Genomic DNA, 18,371 nt, shown 5'->3' with positions numbered 1-18,371 from the left:
TTGGGCCCAATGAAAAACGGCACTCCAGCAGCACTAGCAGATGCAGGGGGAACAGCTGGAGGAACAGGTGCGCCAGCGGGCGAGGGAGGCGGACTGTTTGACCCGCCGACGGCGTCATCCTCTGAGCTGGACATGCTGGGGAACTCTCACTTATCTGGCTGTCCCAGCGCAGCAGACGGAATCCCTGGATGAGCTGCACAAGTGGTCCGGACGACTGGCGGTGAGCTGAGATGACCGCGGCAGGAGCAGCGGCTTGCAGGAGACAGCGGTGGAGCGGGCGGAAGCTGTGCCCGGCGACTTCCGGCAGGCGCAGCAGGGATCTTCTTCCCCCGGCAACAGAGGCAATGGCTGAAGGGCCGGGGGCGGAGCTTGAGCGGCGCGCGCGCGCGGGAACCTGGGAAATGCGGCCTTAACCCCTTCCTGAGCCACCGGTACAATTGCACAGTCTCTCTGGAGTTGCGGCAGAGTCTTGGGGCACACAATGTAAACGTAATCCTGTTCGTGACGCCAAAATGCAGCACCCCGACCCGTGGGGGCCACTCCGCAGTGTAGATGGTTGTGAGGGTGCAGGAACCGGGGCAGCTGTAGGATAATGTGGTCACGGTGTAGGCACGAGGGTGATACAGCTGGAAACCGGGCTCCTGACCATGCGGGAATACTGGGCGTGCGATTCTTCGTTGTCCTTAGTCAGGGCACCAATGATCACACCAATGCCAAGGTTCAGAAACAACGGTAGTTGTATATTTATTGTAACGGTGGTAACTAGTAGCAACAGTCTCTCTGGATGCAACCGGGAATAAGGCAGTCTTGAATAAAGCAGAGTAATGGGTGATGCTGCAATAGGCTGTGAGAGTAGCGTGCTGAATGATGGGAGTAGTAGTGATACTGAAGTTGAGATGCTGGGTGGAATGAGACTTGAATAAAATACTTGCTGTTGATGATTTGAGAAGATGATGATGAGAGGAGCTGAAGAATGACTGAAGAATCGACACCCAGATGAGAATCTTGAGACTTGAGACAGGAACACAGCCAGCGGACTGGAGCAGCAGAGCAAAACGCAGGTCTCTCTCTTAGCAGGGAGAGAGGACAAACACAACTTGTCTCCTGAAGGTGGAGGACAAGACTGCGGTAGCACAGGAAGTCACATGGTAACCCCAGCCAAAAGCTCGATGACCATTGGTGTGACCATGGAAGCAGGGCACAGTCACGTGACATCCAGCCATTGCATCATCACACCATTAGGCATATACAGAGGAATATACATGAGAAGTACCATCCTTGAACACTAGGAGGCGACATAATACCTTTAGACACTGATACCTGAATACACATGCAATAAATGACTGAAATGGCAGACCTGAATACTGCAGGGGTGACACAATACACGCAGTTTGCAGTGGACCATAGCTTTCCAGAACAGAACAGGTTATAATAAAAGTATGAGCATGAGAATGGCTGTTCTGGGACACTGCAAGTGCGTCAGGCTTATAATTCTTTTGCTGCAATTATTACTGCAGTGTCACTTTAAATCCCATGCCATATTGTTTTGTTGCACTGTCGCTTTTATAAAAGTCTTTTTTTTTTGTGATGTACTTTCCGGTCTACGTATATATAAGTTGGATGGTGACCTATGATTTTTATGCTCCAGAGAAAGAGGCCAGTCTGGCAAAGAAACACGTCATGCTTTAGTCCATATTGCTTTAGTCTATTGTTTTTGTTTTTACAATATGTTTTGAGCAATAATATTTTATACTCACCATACAAGCTACACCTTGCGGATGATCTGCTTCTTATCTATATGTTTCTGGTACTAAATTGCTGAAATAGTAGGAGAGACCTGAACCGATTATACAACCCTCCAGCTCTACACGCAAGAGAGGAATATCACCAATTTAGCACAGATTCTGGCCCAACCTGCTTTTTAATTTCTCCGCCAGATCCCTACTAGTGTAACACATGCTATCAGCATAAAGAAATCCTCTGTGAAGCCTTTTTCATCTTATTTATGTGACCCCAACGACATCTGCTAATCAAAGCTAGTACTGCTCTAACCTAAAGTGAATTGTCAGCACAGAGCTGGGACAGGACACGCTTAGCACGGTCTTTCCCGACTCATTTTCCCGATCAAAACGGGACTGATCGGTTCGGACCAGTCAGAACATTTGACATCTCTATGCCAAAAGTTTTTACAAACGACAGTGGCACTTTAACTAATATATTCTTTGTAAGTAGTCCTCCCTTCCCACCTCCTTTCCTCACCTCAACTACCTAGCAAGATAGTAACACAATACTGTGATATATGTTTTTCCCTTAATGTAAAAGGGTTAAATGTTCCACAGAAACGATCCCAGGTTCTTAGGATGCTCAAAGCCCAAAATGCATCTTTAGGCTATGTTCACACTATGTATGTGTGCGGCTGTATTTTTTATGCGGCTGGAAATGTGCGGCTGAAACTACGGCCGTGGGAAAAAATAGACATGCGGCTGAAAACATACGGTCATTTACTTGGAAATCTGATTCAACTAAAAATAACAAATAAAATCTTTAGAAAGTGATGCAAACACCTCTGGATGCATCTGGGAAAGCAGGGAAACAGTTTACATGAATCGCTATTACCGGGGTTTGCGATCCTCTGCAGTAATGCCGATGCCTCTCATGGTTAATATATTTAATTAATAATAATAATAATCTCGTTGTAATAAAGTCCCTTTCGTTGTTCAATAATTAAATTTAAACGAATCCATCATTTTGCAATTAAATATACTGTTAAAATAAATATATATATATAAATAAATGTATATATATATATATATATTTTTTTTTTTTTTTTTTTGACAGTATATTTAATTGCACAATGATGGATTCGTTTAAATTAAATTATTGAACAACAAAACTGATTTTATGACAACGAAAATGTGTTTTATTAATTAAATATTAATTAGTACAGGAAGCTCTATTAAGCAGTTAATTCATATTCCCGGTAATAGAGCATTCTGTACTAATCATCACTTTACTTTAATGAAAACATCAAATGTTTCTTCTAATTATGTTATCACAATAGCATTATTAGAAGAAACCAGGGGCGGGCTGGGCCGGGGGGCAGGGGGGCATGTGCCCCCCGGGCCGGTCTTCCCCACCACATCACAGGGCCGCAATGTGGCCACTGGTTAAATGCATGAGGGCCGCGCAGGGGGAGCTTACCGAGCATCAGACCGGAGGAGGATGATTTCTGCCTCTGCTGCCGACCCCTGCTGTGACTGCTATATTAGCAGCAGGAGCCCAGGGAGCACTAGGACGCCGGGGCAGAACGCCCCCTCCCCCACACACACTCCCGACAGGCTAGATAACCTTGTGACAGAGAAACAGTGAGTGACAATCACTCCCTGTCTCTCTGTAGAAGACTCCAGCTCTGCAAGTGGCAAGATGTCTGGTTATCTTCCCACTTGCATCTGGTCTCCTCAGGCACAGCTCCAGGCAGCCCTGCCTCCTCAGGCCCCTATCCCCAGCTCAGTGACCGGAGCCCTGTCCCTGTGCACCCTCTAGCTGCAGGGACACTATGGTGGCAGAGCTCTGTCTGGAGGCTGCAGGGGGATAAAACAAGAAGAATTTGTCCCCACAATTCCTAAAGCTGCTCCATGTCTGTGTCGGGGCAGAGAGGAAGAGGGAGGGAGGCCCAGTACAGCAGAGCTATGTGCCAGAGCAGCATGGCAGGAAGCTGTGTGCCCTCCTGTACAGCCTGATCTCCTGTCCCCTCCACTGCTGCCGGCCTGTAACATCTATCAGAGAGACAGACACAGGAGGTTAGTGTATATCTATGTAATGTGTGTCTCTATATACATGTGTTGTGTATATGAAGGTGTGTATATATATACACGTGTGTGTGTGGTTTATATGTGTGTGTGTGTGTGTGTGTGTGTATATATATATATATGTGTGTATTTATATGTGTGTGGTGTGTATATATACGTGTGTGTGGTGTATATATGTGTGTGTGGTGTGTGTATATATATGTGTGTGGTGTATATATGTGTGTGTGGTGTGTATATATATATGTGTGTGATGTATATATATACGTGTGTGTGTGGTGTATATATGTGTGTGTGTGTGGTGTATATATGTGTGTGTGTATATATACGTGTGTGTGGTATATATGTGTGTGTGTGGTGTACATATATGTGTGTGTGTATATATATGTGTGTATTTATATGTGTGTGGTGTGTATATATACGTGTGTGTGGTGTATATATGTGTGTGTGGTGTGTGTATATATATGTGTGTGGTGTATATATGTGTGTGTGGTGTGTATATATATATGTGTGTGATGTATATATATACGTGTGTGTGTGGTGTATATATGTGTGTGTGTGGTGTATATATGTGTGTGTGTATATATACGTGTGTGTGGTATATATGTGTGTGTGTGGTGTACATATATGTGTGTGTGTGGTGTATATATGTGTGTGTGGTGTGTATATATATATGTGTGGTGTATATATATATATACGTGTGTGTGTGGTGTATATATATATATATATATATATATATATATGTGTGTGTGTGTGTGTGTGTAGTGTATATATATACGTGTGTGTGTGTGTGTGTGGTGTATATATATACGTGTGTGTGTGTGGTGTGTGTATATATATGTGTGTGGTGTGTGTGTATATATACGTGTGTGTGGTGTATATATATATGTGTGTGTGTGTGTGTATATATATGTGTGTGTGTGTGGTGTATATATGTGTGTGTGGTGTGTATGTATATGTGTGTGGTGTATATATACACGTGTGTGTGTGTGTGTGTGTGTGTGGGGTGTATATATATATATATATATATATATATATATATATATGTGTGTGTACATAAATCCGTTTGTGTCTAATTCTCCGGCGTGTGGGAGGAATGTGGTGGCATGGTTTGCTTATAGGGGAGCCCAGGCAACTTTTTTGCAAAGGGGCCCTATGTATTCTGTGTCCGTCCCTGCCCGGCCCAGATGTAAAGGAGCGGGGATACCGGCAGACGGGAATCCAAGGCGCACTGGTAGCAGACAGCCCATTGGCTGCCTGCCTTGTCAATCACCGCACCGCACTGTTCCCGGCCTCCCACTCTAGTGACGTCACAGGCTTGAGGTGGGGAGAAGAGGAGCTGTGCTGATTTCTATTTCAGCAATCATACAACAATCATATAATGGAGGGGGGGCTGCTATTAATGGTGAGGGCTTTCCACTAGTTTCCAGGGGGTTGACATTTATGGGGGAGAGGGGAAATAATATTAATGGTGGGGGCTGTCTCCGGGGGGGGGGGGGGGGGTATTACCCTGGGGTCTTACCTAATGTATGGATGCTTGGAGGGGGCCTAATTACCATGTTGTTACACAGAGGGTCCTTCTACAATATATGGACTCTATAGCATGTTATATGGGGTAACAGAGGGGGCACTACATACTCAGGCCATGTGCACCTATAGTAAGAGACTGTCCATTCCGTGACCCGGCCAGGCTCTGAAAAGATCATCCCAGCCGGTACTGACCAGATGATCTTTATGGCTGCAGACTTCAGCGTGCGCCCACATCAGAACTCTTCACTGCACACTATGAAGCGAGCGGCCGCAGCTGCTTGCTTCATAGTGTGCACTGACATGTCAGTTGTTTGCGGCGCCGCAAGGGATCCCTGACAGAGCGTATACTATGTGTATACGATCCGGCCGGGATCCCATAGACAGATCGCACACATATTTTTTTCGTATTAACTACGGCCGTTCTTGCAATCGGCAACAACGGCCGTAGAAATACGAAAAAATACGTTGTGTGAACATAGCCTAATACTGTATGGGAGCACAGAAGGGCCTAACAAGTATTGGGCATGCCCAGATAGGGGCTTAACTAGTCTACTGGGGCACATAGGGGACCCAGCTACTCTGTTGGCGGCATAAAGGGTCCTGATGTCTATATGGATGCACATAGAGGGGCTTTTTAGTTTATTGGGGCACAGAGGTGGCCCAACTAATATATGGATACTCAGAGGGGGGGTAAGGTAACAGGACAGGTAATGTATACAGAGCTGGAGCGGCAGGCGGGTGGCATCAGAAAGGGTTAAGCGGCCGGCAGGTTTACATACACGCAGCGGTCGTTCAGACCACTGCGTGTATGTAATGACAGTGATCTGCCAGGACCTAGCCGACTCGCAGCGTTATTAACGCTGCGAGTCGGTAGGTGTGAAGGCACCCTTAGGGCTGATGGTTGTAACAGGATAAGAGAACCAGAAGGGCAATTTAAATGATTATAGCACTGATATCAAGGTCACCAGGTACACAGCATGGTACCTTAACCTCTTAAGGACATATGACGTACCGGTAGCCCGGGACCGCTGCTATTAGCGGGCACGGTCTGATCGCCGTGCCCGCTAATTAGCTAATCGGAGGCAGCTGTCAAAGTTGACAGCTGCCTCCGATTACCGGAGGCAACGTTTCCCTGGTGTCTAGTGGGGGAGATCGCTCCTCCGGGACCTTGTCCCGGAGGAGCGATCTCCGTTACTGATGCCGGCCGGGGACGCGTCCAAGATGGCGCCGTCCTCGGCTCGGCACTCGTTCGTTTTTCGGCTGCAGCAGCCGAAAGCAAACGAGTGCCGATCTCATGGATCTCTGCAGCATATCTATGCTGCAGAGATCTCAATGAGAGATCACAGTGTATATACTAGAAGTCCCCCAGGGGGGCTTCTAGTATATGTGTAAAAAAATAAAATAAAGTGTTGTTTATAGTAAAAAGCCCCCTCCCCTAATAAAAGTCTGAATCACCCCCCTTTTCCCAGGTTTTAAATAAAAGTAAACAAATAAATAAATAAATAAACATGTTTGGTATCGCCGCGTGCGTAATCGCCCGAACTATTAATTAATCACATTCCTGATCTCGTACGGTAAACGGCGTCAGCGCAAAAAAATCTCAAAGTGCAAAATTGCGCATTTTTGGTCGCATCAAATCCAGAAAAAATGTAATAAAAAGCGATCAAAAAGACGTATATGGGCAATCAAGTAACCGATAGAAAGATCACATCATGGCGCAAAAAATTACACCTCGCACAGCCCCATAGACCAAAGGATAAAAGCGCTATAAGCCTGGGAATGGAGCGATTTTAAGGAACGTATATTGGTTAACAACGGTTTGAATTTTTACAGGCCATCAGATACAATATAAGTTATACATGTTATATATCGTTTTAATCGTAACAACTTGAGGAACATGCATAACAAGTCAGTTTTACCCCAGGGCGAATGGCGTAAAAACACATTTCCCCCAAATAAAAGAAGCAAAAATTATTATGTTAATTTGTTTTCCCTAAGACCCATTGGCATCACAACGATAGGGGTATTTTCGCCCCTGCGAGCCCCTGGGACGAAGGAATATTTAATGAACATATAAACTTTAATAAATTTTTTCCCAATAACCCCTCCCACAGGAAGTATAAGTAGGTTCTCCTCCCCACAATCCTCAGTCAATCAACAAGTATAACTCAAGGGTAGGGAGTCTTGTGATGCCAATGGGTCTTAGGGAAAACAAATTAACATAATAATTTTTGCTTCCCTTGCGTCCCATTGGCATCACAACGATAGGGGAACTAGCAAGTATCATCCCCTAGGGCGGGACATCTGGAACAGCAGCATCAAGTACCGATCTGGCAAACGCTGTTCTAGCAAAAAGTCTAGCATCCAGCCTGTAATGCTTGACAAATGTAGAGGTAGACGACCACGACGCAGCCTGGCAGATGTCTTCCAAGGAGACCGAAGATCTTTCTGCCCAGGTAGAAGCTACAGCTCTAGTCGAGTGTGCGTTAGTAAAAGATGGTGGAGATCTACCTACTGCAGAGTAGCATGTTTCAATAGCGTCACAGATCCACCTGGAAATAGATGGTTTAGAGGCCTTCTTCCCCTTGTTCTTCCCCGAGAAAAGTATCAGCAGGTTTTCTTCCTTTCTGAAAGGATCCATCCTGTTCAAATATATTCTTAGGGCTCTGGGCACGTCTAAAAGAGAAAAATCTCTCTCCTGCGTTGGATCTGCAGGTGAGTATGTTGGCAGAATAATGGGCTCATTAATGTTCCTAAATGAAGCCACTTTTGGGATAAACCCTGGCAAAAATCTCAGTGTGACTTTGTCTTCTGAAAATATAATGTATGGAGGTGTTGATCCTAGAGCTTGAAGCTCGCTCACACGTTTAGCTGAAGTCACCGCCAGAAGAAGAACACACTTCAGAGTGAGGAATTTTAAATCCACTGATTCTAGTGGCTCAAATGGTGGAAGACACAACTGCTGTAGGACCAAAGAAAGATCCCAGGAGTCAATTTGTTTATTTATTCTTGGTCTTAATCTCATAATAGCTTTAACAAAGCTTTTTACCTCCGATCTCTGGAACAGTCTGCACTCTCTGACATAAATAATGGAACCTTAATGTTGCTAGAAGAAAAAACATCCTACGATATTCATAGCCATCTGGAAGTGGAGTTTCACACTCTGCACAGATAAAGTGTTTGCGTTTAGCCGCTCTTTTCCCGGATGGGCTGGTTTCCATAGCCGACATCTGTAACATATCCATATATATATGTAGATAAGCAGTCTGAATGTAACAGGCCTAGCCTGAATGAGAGACTGTAATAATACAATTAAACCACTAGATGGCAGCAAAGCACTTACTTGTAAGGTGGATGAAAAAAAGTCTCCCAACACAGCTGTATACCACTAGAAACACAGCAGACACTTAGGAGTTAGGTATATGGACCTCAGAGAAGTCAGACCTGGTCTTACCTCGTCTGCAGTCCTTTAAATATGGATCCTGGGTCCCCGCATTCGGCACCCCAGCGTACTTCCGGGTGTGACGTCAGGATGTCGGCCACGTGATTCCGCCGACCAATCACAATCCGGGGCCTGGTTCCGAGGCGATGACGCAAATCGCGTCATCGCAGTGCGCCGCCCGCAAAGACGACGCGTACCGCGTCATAGAAGCGCCGCCCCCAATGATGACGCGAATCGCGTCACCAAGATGGCGCCCGCACGAGGACGCTAGATATAGAAGAAAAATAAGAAGAAGAAATAAGAAAAGGTAATAACCTATATCTATCCCCAGGAGCCGGGAGAACCAACTCGGGGATAGACCAGTCTCCAGGGGAAAAAAATCCCCAGGAAACAACTAAAATAACGAGGGAGGGAGCAAGGTCCCCTGGGGCTAAGAGGAGACGAAGTAAAAAAGACTGAGGATTGTGGGGAGGAGAACCTACTTATACTTCCTGTGGGAGGGGTTATTGGGAAAAAATTTATTAAAGTTTATATGTTCATTAAATATTCCTTCGTCCCAGGGGCTCGCAGGGGCGAAAATACCCCTATCGTTGTGATGCCAATGGGACGCAAGGGAAATGCGTTTTTTTTTTTCAATTTCACCACACTTTGAATTTTTTTCTGGTTTCGCAGTGTTCTTTATGCAAAAATTCAGCCTATAATTGCAAAGTACAATTAGTGACGCAAAAAATAAGGGGTCATGTGGGTTTCTAGGTGGAAAAATGCAAGTGCTATGACCTTTTAAACACAAGGAGGAAAAACCGAAAACGTAAAAACGAAAATGGGCCATGTCCTTAAAGGGTTAAAGAGTCACTGTCGTTAAATATATATATATTTTTTTTTGCAGAAATCAATAGTCCAGACGATTTTAAGAAACTTTGTAATTGGGTTTATTAGGCAAATCTGCTATTATCTGCAAGCAAAAAGCCTTTTCCCAGGTCCCCCCCTCCTCTCCTTTCTGCTATCCACTCCTCAGAATCAGGAAATCTCGACTGTTTTCATCTCTTTTATCAGTAGGATCCTGTCTGGTCTATGAAGAGGGGAGGGGGAAGGGGGAAGGAGTGAGATTACCTGGCAGCAGAGAACGGATTGCACAGCGGGGGGAGCTATTCAGAGGCTATTCAGAGTTCAGAGAGGTCAGTGGTGACATCAGAGGAGAGATCCCTGATGTGGCAGTACATTTAACTCTTTGTTGCCCTGTTTTGTTGTCTTTTATCTCTCTCTCCATAGGAAAACAATGAAGACAGGGGAAGAGGTTCAAACTGCTTTTTCATTATAAAAATTCATTTTTTGGCTAATAAACCCAATTACAAAGTTTCTTAAAATTGCCTGTACTATTGATTTCTGCCAAAAAATTCTAACGGCAGTGACACTTTTAAGGCTGCGTTCACACTACGTATATTTCAGTCAGTATTGCAACCAAAACCAGGAGTGGATTAAAAACACAGAAAGGATCTGTTCACACAATGTTGAAATTGAGTGGATGGCCGCCATATAACGGTAAATAACGGCCATTATTTCAATATAACAGCCGTTGTTCTAAAATAACAGCAAATATTTGCCATTAAATGGCGGCCATCCACTCAATTTCAACATTATGTGAACAGATCCTTTCTGTGTTTTTAATCAACTCCGGGGTTTGGTTGCAATACTGACTGAAATATACATATACTGACTGAAATATACGTAGTGTGAACGCAGCCCTAGGGTGCATTCACACAGACAGATTATCTGACTCATTTTTGAAGCCAAAGTCAGGAATGGAGTTTATGGTCTGTTCCTGACTTTGGCTTCAAAAATCTGTCAGATAAATCTCTCTGTGTAAAGGCAACCCCAAGGTACTATGGTGCACACCTGGAGCTGGGTTCCCTTTAATCCAATAGATGTATATCTTGGTATAGCTCTCATTACATACTATATAGTAGGGCTGGGCGATATGGGCCAAAATCAATATCGCGATTAATCGCACATGTAGCCGCGGTAACGATAATTATGACACGCCCCTTTTTGCAAACCACACCCACTTGCTATGAAAAACTGTCAATATCAAAAAAGTAAAAAACTCACTGAGCATGTATGACTATACAGGCGGGGTGGGCGGACAGGGGTGTATGACTATACAGGCGGGGTGGGCGGACAGGGGTGTATGACTATACAGGCGGGGTGGGCGGGCAGGGGTGTATGACTATACAGGGGGGACGGACAGGGGTGTATGACTATACAGGGGGGGGACAGGGGTGTATGACTATACAGGGGGGGGGACAGGGGTGTATGACTATACAGGGGGGGGGACAGGGGTGTATGACTATACAGGGGGGGGGGGGACAGGGGTGTATGACTATACAGGGGGGGGGGACAGGGGTGTATAACTATACAGGGGTGGCGGACAGGGGTCTATAACTATACAGGGGGGGGGACAGGGGTGTATGACTATACAGGGGGGGGGACAGGGGTGTATAACTATACAGGGGTGGCGGACAGGGGTCTATAACTATACAGGGGGGGGGACAGGGGTGTATGACTATACGGGGGGGACAGGGGTGTATGACTATACGGGGGGGGCGGACAGGGGTGTATAACTATACAGGGGGGGACAGGGGTGTATAACTATACAGGGGTGGCGGACAGGGGTGTATGACTATACAGGGGGGGGATAGGGGTGTATGACTATACAGGGGGCGGATAGGGGTGTATGACTATACGGGGGGGCGGATAGGGGTGTATGACTATACGGGGGGGGACAGGGGTGTATGACTATACAGGGGGGGGACAGGGGTGTATGACTATACAGGGGGGGGGGACAGGGGTGTATGACTATACAGGGGGGGACAGGGGTGTATGACTATACAGGGGGGGGGACAGGGGTGTATGACTATACAGGGGGGGGGGGCAGGGGTGTATGACTATACAGGGGGGGGACAGGGGTGTATGACTATACAGGGGGGGGGACAGGGGTGTATGACTATACAGGGGGGGACAGGGGTGTATGACTATACAGGGGGGGGACAGGGGTGTATGACTATACAGGGGGGGGACAGGGGTGTCTGACTATACAGGGGGGGGGGGACAGGGGTGTATGACTATACAGGGGGGGGGGACAGGGGTGTATGACTATACAGGGGGGGGGACAGGGGTGTATGACTATACGGGGGGGGGGCGGACAGGGGTGTATGACTATACGGGGGGGGGCGGACAGGGGTGTATGACTATATGGGGGGCGGACAGGGGCGTATGACTATACAGGGGGGGGCAGACAGGGGCGTATGACTATACAGGTGGGGACAGGGGTGTATGACTATACAGGGGGGGGACAGGGGTGTATGACTATACAGGGGGGGACAGGGGTGTATGACTACACAGGGGGGGGACAGGGGTGTATGACTATACAGCGGGGGGGGGGGGGGGACAGGGGCGTATGACTATACAGGGGGGGGCAGACAGGGGTATATGACTATACAGGGCGGAAGATAGGGGTGTATTACTATACAGGGAAATGTAGTTCCCTAAGTAACAGTACAGGAGTGTAGCATAGGAGGAATGAATGGGCTGCAGCAGGATGTCTCCTATAACTTATCCTGCCTGCTGCAGCCCATTCATTCCTCCTATGCTACACTCCTGTACTGTTACTTAGGGAAGTACAGGACAGCCGCCCCCAAATGCTGCTCCTCCAGCTCTGACACGCCGGCGTCCCTGCACACACAGGAAAACATGGGCAGTGTTCGCCGGCCGGGTGTGTGGGGGAGGAGCCTCGGAGGGGAGAGGTGGGGGGCCTCGGACAGGACGGGACCAGTGGGGGGCATCGGACGGGACTGGACCGCTGGGGGTGGGGTGGTATCGGACAGGTGAGGAGCCTCAGACGGGACCGGACGGGTAAGGAGGGCGGGCGCTTGGACGGGACTTGCGGGGGGCGGGGCCTTCTTACACTGCTGCTCCTCCACCACCTCCCGCTCTGATATTAGCGCCCCTGCACATAATGTACAGCGCTAATGCCAGGCGGCGTGCGTGTGTGCGGGGGGCGCTCTCACAGGATGGGCGCAGTGAGGGGGCACTCTGACAGGGAGATAGAAAAGCAAAAATACCGCAGATACCGTCCTGGCTAAGTTGAGGTCGGTTAACCGACGCCAGTGACGGTATCGGTATTTTTGCGGTATACCGCCCAGCCCTACTATATAGCATGTGAGAAAGCACTAGGTTTAAAGAAGTACTCAGGGGCTTGAGACATCTCAACCAGAGGTGAGACATGGCTCTGATACGGGGTTGAAGGTGCGCGATGGGACTCACACATCTTGATTAGAGTATTGGGGCTGGCCTTCACATCACAAGGGATGTTCGTGGCTGGGAACACTGACCCCAATACTATGATTCTGTGGCGCCTGTGGCATCTACTTTCCCTGCACCGATTTGGGGAGGATAATAGTAGATAAGGGCCAGAGTGGTCCTTGAAAGATGGGCCGCTAGCCTGTCACTCAAGGGCCAGTGCTGTGTGCTTGCCCCCCAGGCTAAAACTTGCCAGCCAGCCCCTGGAAGAAACATTTAGAATTATATATGCGCTCAGCTGATTGGCTGATCCGCTGAGCGCACATATAAAGAGCCAGTCCGCAGTACAGTCACTTCATTGTGCTGCGGACCAGCGAAGAGGACACATCGGGGTGAGTATAAAGCTCTCCCCACCCTCTCCCCAGCACTGCACCCATCCCAGTAAGGATGAAAGATAGTGCTTGACTGCACTGCTAAATCTCTAAGCATTTCATGCAGAAAACTGGGGAGATTGAAGAGAAATGGCCATCCCTGGATACACTGGCTCGGCCCCACCACAGTACCACCCTGTTTCCCTGAAAATAATACATCCTCTGAAAATATGGAGTAGTGGAGGATTTACAGGATAGCTTAAAACAAGGCATACCCCTGAAAATAAGGCATCCCCCAAAATTAAGATCCCGATCACCAGGGTTATGCCTGGGTATGCTGGTGTGTGATGACAACTGCTGTACAGTATATAATAAATAAGTTCATTGTTTTGTTTTGTTTTTTGTTTTTTTTTGCCAATTGTTGATAGAAAAATAAGACATACTGTAGCACATCTTTGGCAGCCAAAACTAATATAAAACACTGTCATATAACACACTGTCTTAGTTTTAGGCAAACACAGTAGGAGTTGCAGCAGTTGCTAAGTAAAGTAGTGAGGGTTGGTATGTGATGAAGTATTGAAGACACGCTCCGGTTCTTAAACAGTTAATGCTTTTACTGAAGAACTTGGTAAAAAGTACAATTTATGTGGTCCTTGCACAGTAGTGTGAAGAGTACAATAGTTACTAGACTTGTTATCCAAGCCTAGGCTATCTACAATCTCTCCTCCTCAGGCTAGGCAGACCTAACTGAAACTAAAACTCACTTTTTCACTTGCTTCCCCTATTATTGGGGAGGGTGTTGTGTGAGGTACCCTTGACAAGGATTGGATCCTGAATAGCTTACAGAACAGGCTGTGATAGGTCAAAGCACAGAATCAATCCAAAACAGTTAACCCATTACATTACTTCTTTTACAGCTGTACCTAAATAGTGTACCACAGAACACTGACATCAAGTGGCAGGAATTGCATACTACAGTTATGTATCGCAGTATATACACATATACAGGATACCAACCTATAACTGCTAGGAAAAACAGTGGACCCAGTCCAGACACTGCAGACTCCCCCACTGAGAAAAAAACATATTCAGCGTACTTATAGGAAGGAAGGTATTTGTAAATATACTATGGAAGAAAAGGTGAGGCACAGCATGGGTTACTGACAATACCAAAATCGTAAACAAGGGCTTGTGGCCAAAGAAGACTTTGTGGATGCGGGGACCGGGTCGCACGCTTGGATGGCCTACCTGCTACCCCCCTTCCAAGATTGTGGGCCCTGGTTCGGTCTGAATTTCCACAACACTTTTAGAAAGCCCAGAGAACCCCCCCTCCTCATGCGCCGTAACGTGGCCCTCAGCACGCTATAATGCAGCAGACTGAACTGTGGCTCTTGGCGCTGCAGCTAGGACCAGGCATGTTCGTGTGTAATAATGTCCATAACCCGGTAGCGGCTCTGGTGCGTGAAGAACTTCCATATGTACAATGCCTGGGCCACATTTTTAACTTGTTCTTAAACCGTTTTTAAAAAAAACTTCCCAAATCTGCCAGAGCTACTGTTGAATGTGTGCGACTTGTGCTCGCACTTTCGTAAGTCAACTGTAGCCGCTGCTAGCCTTAAGAAACTGCAGCAGCATGTATTTGACTTTGACAAACACACTAAATCTCTTAGGTGGGTCAGGGGTACTCATTTATTCAAAAATAGTAAAAAACCCTGGGGCACTAAAGGGCACTAAACCCCTATTATTGCAGTAACCTCACCCTTAAAATATAACTTTTAATAAGTTACTAGTAAAAGCAGTATAGTTTAAAAGCACAAGGTGAGTAGTAACAATCACTGGTCCTAAACTGTCCCTCAGAATACCCAGCCTGCAGCACTGGGAAATTTATCACCCTAACAATCGCTATCTAAAAACTGTATGTGTTCAACTTGCTTTGTTGCTAAGCCACATCATCAGAAAGATATGGTATGATTGAGTTTGACAACCCTGACCTAGATGGTCTTCATGTATAAATTAATATATTTTTACACTATTTTGTAGCAACCTGATTCTCTCCCCTGTCCCCTATTACTGCACCTGATCATCCCCTGTCCCCCAATTCTCTCCCTGATCACAGCCCCTGTGCCCTCATACAGTATGCTCCAGGCCGTTCCTGAGTCTCTTGTAAGGGTCTCCAACCTTTTTCAGCTATAAGGGCCCCTTCCCACTGAGCAAAAGAGGCAGAATTCACGAGTGGATTCCGCTTAAGATTTTATCTGTCCTATTGCTTTAACAGGATTTCTTGTGCGCCTCTGCTCTCCACTCAAAAAAAGAACAAGTGGGAAACTGTGAGGAGTGGCACGGAGCAGACTTTAAAGCCCGCACCCAGAATTGCAGAATGCCAATGGAAATTTTTTTTTGCTTCGATCCTACTGTAAATTCGCTCATCTCTACTTGTGACATATTGCACCCTCATTAGTAATTTTTACATAAATTATTATAAAGAGGCGTTTGCAATTCTTTGTCAAACAGAGACAAGGCTCAGAACTCCTATCATCCTCTTCTAGTGATTCATCACTAGATGACCCCCCCTGTAGACGTGCTACCCGCTTCGGGCTATACACCCCAGGTTCCGGAATTGTCAGCCAATATTGGCGTTGGGAGTGTGAGGTGGGGGCCATTATTCTGGGACACCAGGTTTGATATCACTATTCACTACACTAGCTTTTGTGCATCTATATGAACAATATGGTCTAGGATTTGTTCAATATACTGATAGCATGATATTTTGTTGCACTTGCACTTTATTACATGCATTTATGCTGTAGGAATGGATTTGTAAACCTGCAATGATGCACTAGCACTTTATATTGTCAGGATTTGTCCCAGTAACATGGCCTCCTGTCTCCCCAAGTCTTGTTTTTCATGTTGTTTGTTGTGATTGTATTTAATAAAGATTTTCCCTTTTTTTTCTTTTAGTAGTAAATTTGTGATAATTTCTTTTGGGCATAGATATTCATTGATTCATTGTAGGTGTAGCAATATTGGCATTCAACTTTACACCAGCCAATTTATTGCAGCTAATCAGAATTCTTCCTATGCCAGGCCCTTTATGTGGACCCACCAATCCAAATGATGTGCATACATTTTGGGGCCTTTTGCTCAGTATGGACATAATAAAAAATAAAAAAAATAAACCATGATTAGGTCCTACTGGACTAGTGACATTCTATATTCCACCTCTTTGTATGCCACCATCATATCCAGGCGGGGGTGGTCATAGAGCCTTTGCTGGTGGAGGGCAGTATGGATGTCAAAGCCAACCAGAGAATCAAACTAGTCAGATGGGTGTTAACTTAATGGGGGTGAATATCAGTTATGGGTATGTATTAGGCATAATACACCCACAATTTCACCCATCCCCTGAAATCCCCTCATTATTAAATTTAAAGAGCCACTGTCACAAAAAACTTTCCATGTCAAACATAGCAAAAGTTTTTATTGGAAGGAGCGAGCGTGTTAAGGCTGCGTTCAGACTACGTATATTTCAGTCAGTATATTTCAGTCAGTATTGCAACCAAAACCAGGAGTGGATTGAAAACACAGAAAGGATCTGTTCACACAATGTTGAAATTGAGTGGATGGCCGCCATTTAATAGCAAATATTTGCTGTTATTTTAAAACAACGGCTGTTATATTGAAATAATGGCAGTTATTTACTGTTATATGAAGGCCATCCACTCAATTTCAACATTGTGTGAACAGAGCCTTTCTGTGTTTTTAATCCATTCCTGGTTTTGGTTGCAATACTGACTGAAATATACGTAGTGTGAACGTAGCCTCAGAGCGTAAGTCATTGGGAGAATGAATAAAGAGACAGCTGCTAAAAAAGAAGTCTATGGGGCACATCTCTTTACATAGACACTTTAAGGAAATCGTAAATGGGCTAACAGGTCCATGTTACTATTCTTTAACACACATGGTTGATAAATGTAACGTTGAGGGCATATATATATTTTTTTTATAAAACTCACAACAAACCTTGATAAATGCATATCCAGCTCCATTATCCGTAATCGTAAGGCCCAAGGCATCTTCTGTTTTAGTGATCTCGACTTCTTTGGTCTCCCCTCTAACATGTGCAAAGATAAAATCTTCCAATCCAATCTGTCCACCAAGAAGCTTTTGCATGTCCACTTTATGTGTGTTCAACGTACAGAACAAAATCTGCAAAAAAGAAAAAAAGTATCCATTATATGTGCTGGTTATGGATTTCCAGATATTTGGTTATAGGATTCCTTCATAGAAAGCAGGTTAATAAATATGACTTGATGTCATCCCATAGATCACTAATACTAATAGATTTGGGGTGATTGAGAGCTGAATAGATATATTAGATATTATAGAAATATAATTTATTCTGCTCTTCAACAGTAAAGAGACCTAAATATTCTTAGTATAAATTTATTTACACTAAATTTTTCCAATTAAATAAAAGGGGATGGGAGATTGTAGTAGTCTGACCATTATAAAGGTTTTATTTGAGCTGTCTGGAGATGTCACGTCTCGTGCGGCAGCTTAGACCAGGAATCGCCTGCGGGACGGGGGCACGGGGCGCCGCGATCCGGGACCCGGTGCTGGAACCGGGGAGGTAAGTGAACTTCGGCATCCATAAACACCCCCTCCCCGACCATATCTGAAAAATAAGGCCGTGCCGGAGTACCCCTTTAACATTAGCTGTAGCCAGGGTTACCCTTGATCCCTGACAATTGTGTCAGGGAGCTATGTTAAGTTAATTAGAAAGTTGAGTTAAACGCGTTATTGTGATCAAGTTAAACCTGGCTACAACTCATGTTAAGCCTGGCCACACACATTATTGTGTAGCCCCCGTGTGTGGCTCGACCGGTCACTTGCTAGATGGTAAAGTGTCACTTCACTGCAGTAGTG

At 45.7% G+C, this 18,371-nt stretch overlaps 1 protein-coding gene across 1 annotated transcript in view; it reads right to left on the bottom strand.

Annotated features, from left to right (window-relative positions):
• Window positions 1-18,371, bottom strand: part of GIPC3 (GIPC PDZ domain containing family member 3) — a 109,134-nt gene that overhangs the window by 76,175 nt on the left and 14,588 nt on the right. Inside the window, exon 2 of the mRNA XM_069976637.1 lies at window positions 17,466-17,651. Coding sequence (XP_069832738.1) covers window positions 17,466-17,651 — 186 coding nt within the window. The remainder of the gene's footprint in view (window positions 1-17,465; window positions 17,652-18,371) is intronic.

This window comes from Dendropsophus ebraccatus, chromosome 7 (genome assembly GCF_027789765.1).
Source record: "Dendropsophus ebraccatus isolate aDenEbr1 chromosome 7, aDenEbr1.pat, whole genome shotgun sequence".
Classification (NCBI taxonomy): Eukaryota; Metazoa; Chordata; class Amphibia; order Anura; family Hylidae; genus Dendropsophus; species Dendropsophus ebraccatus.
Note: the sequence above shows the minus strand (reverse complement) of the source record. Positions and strands in the feature narration are given on the sequence as shown.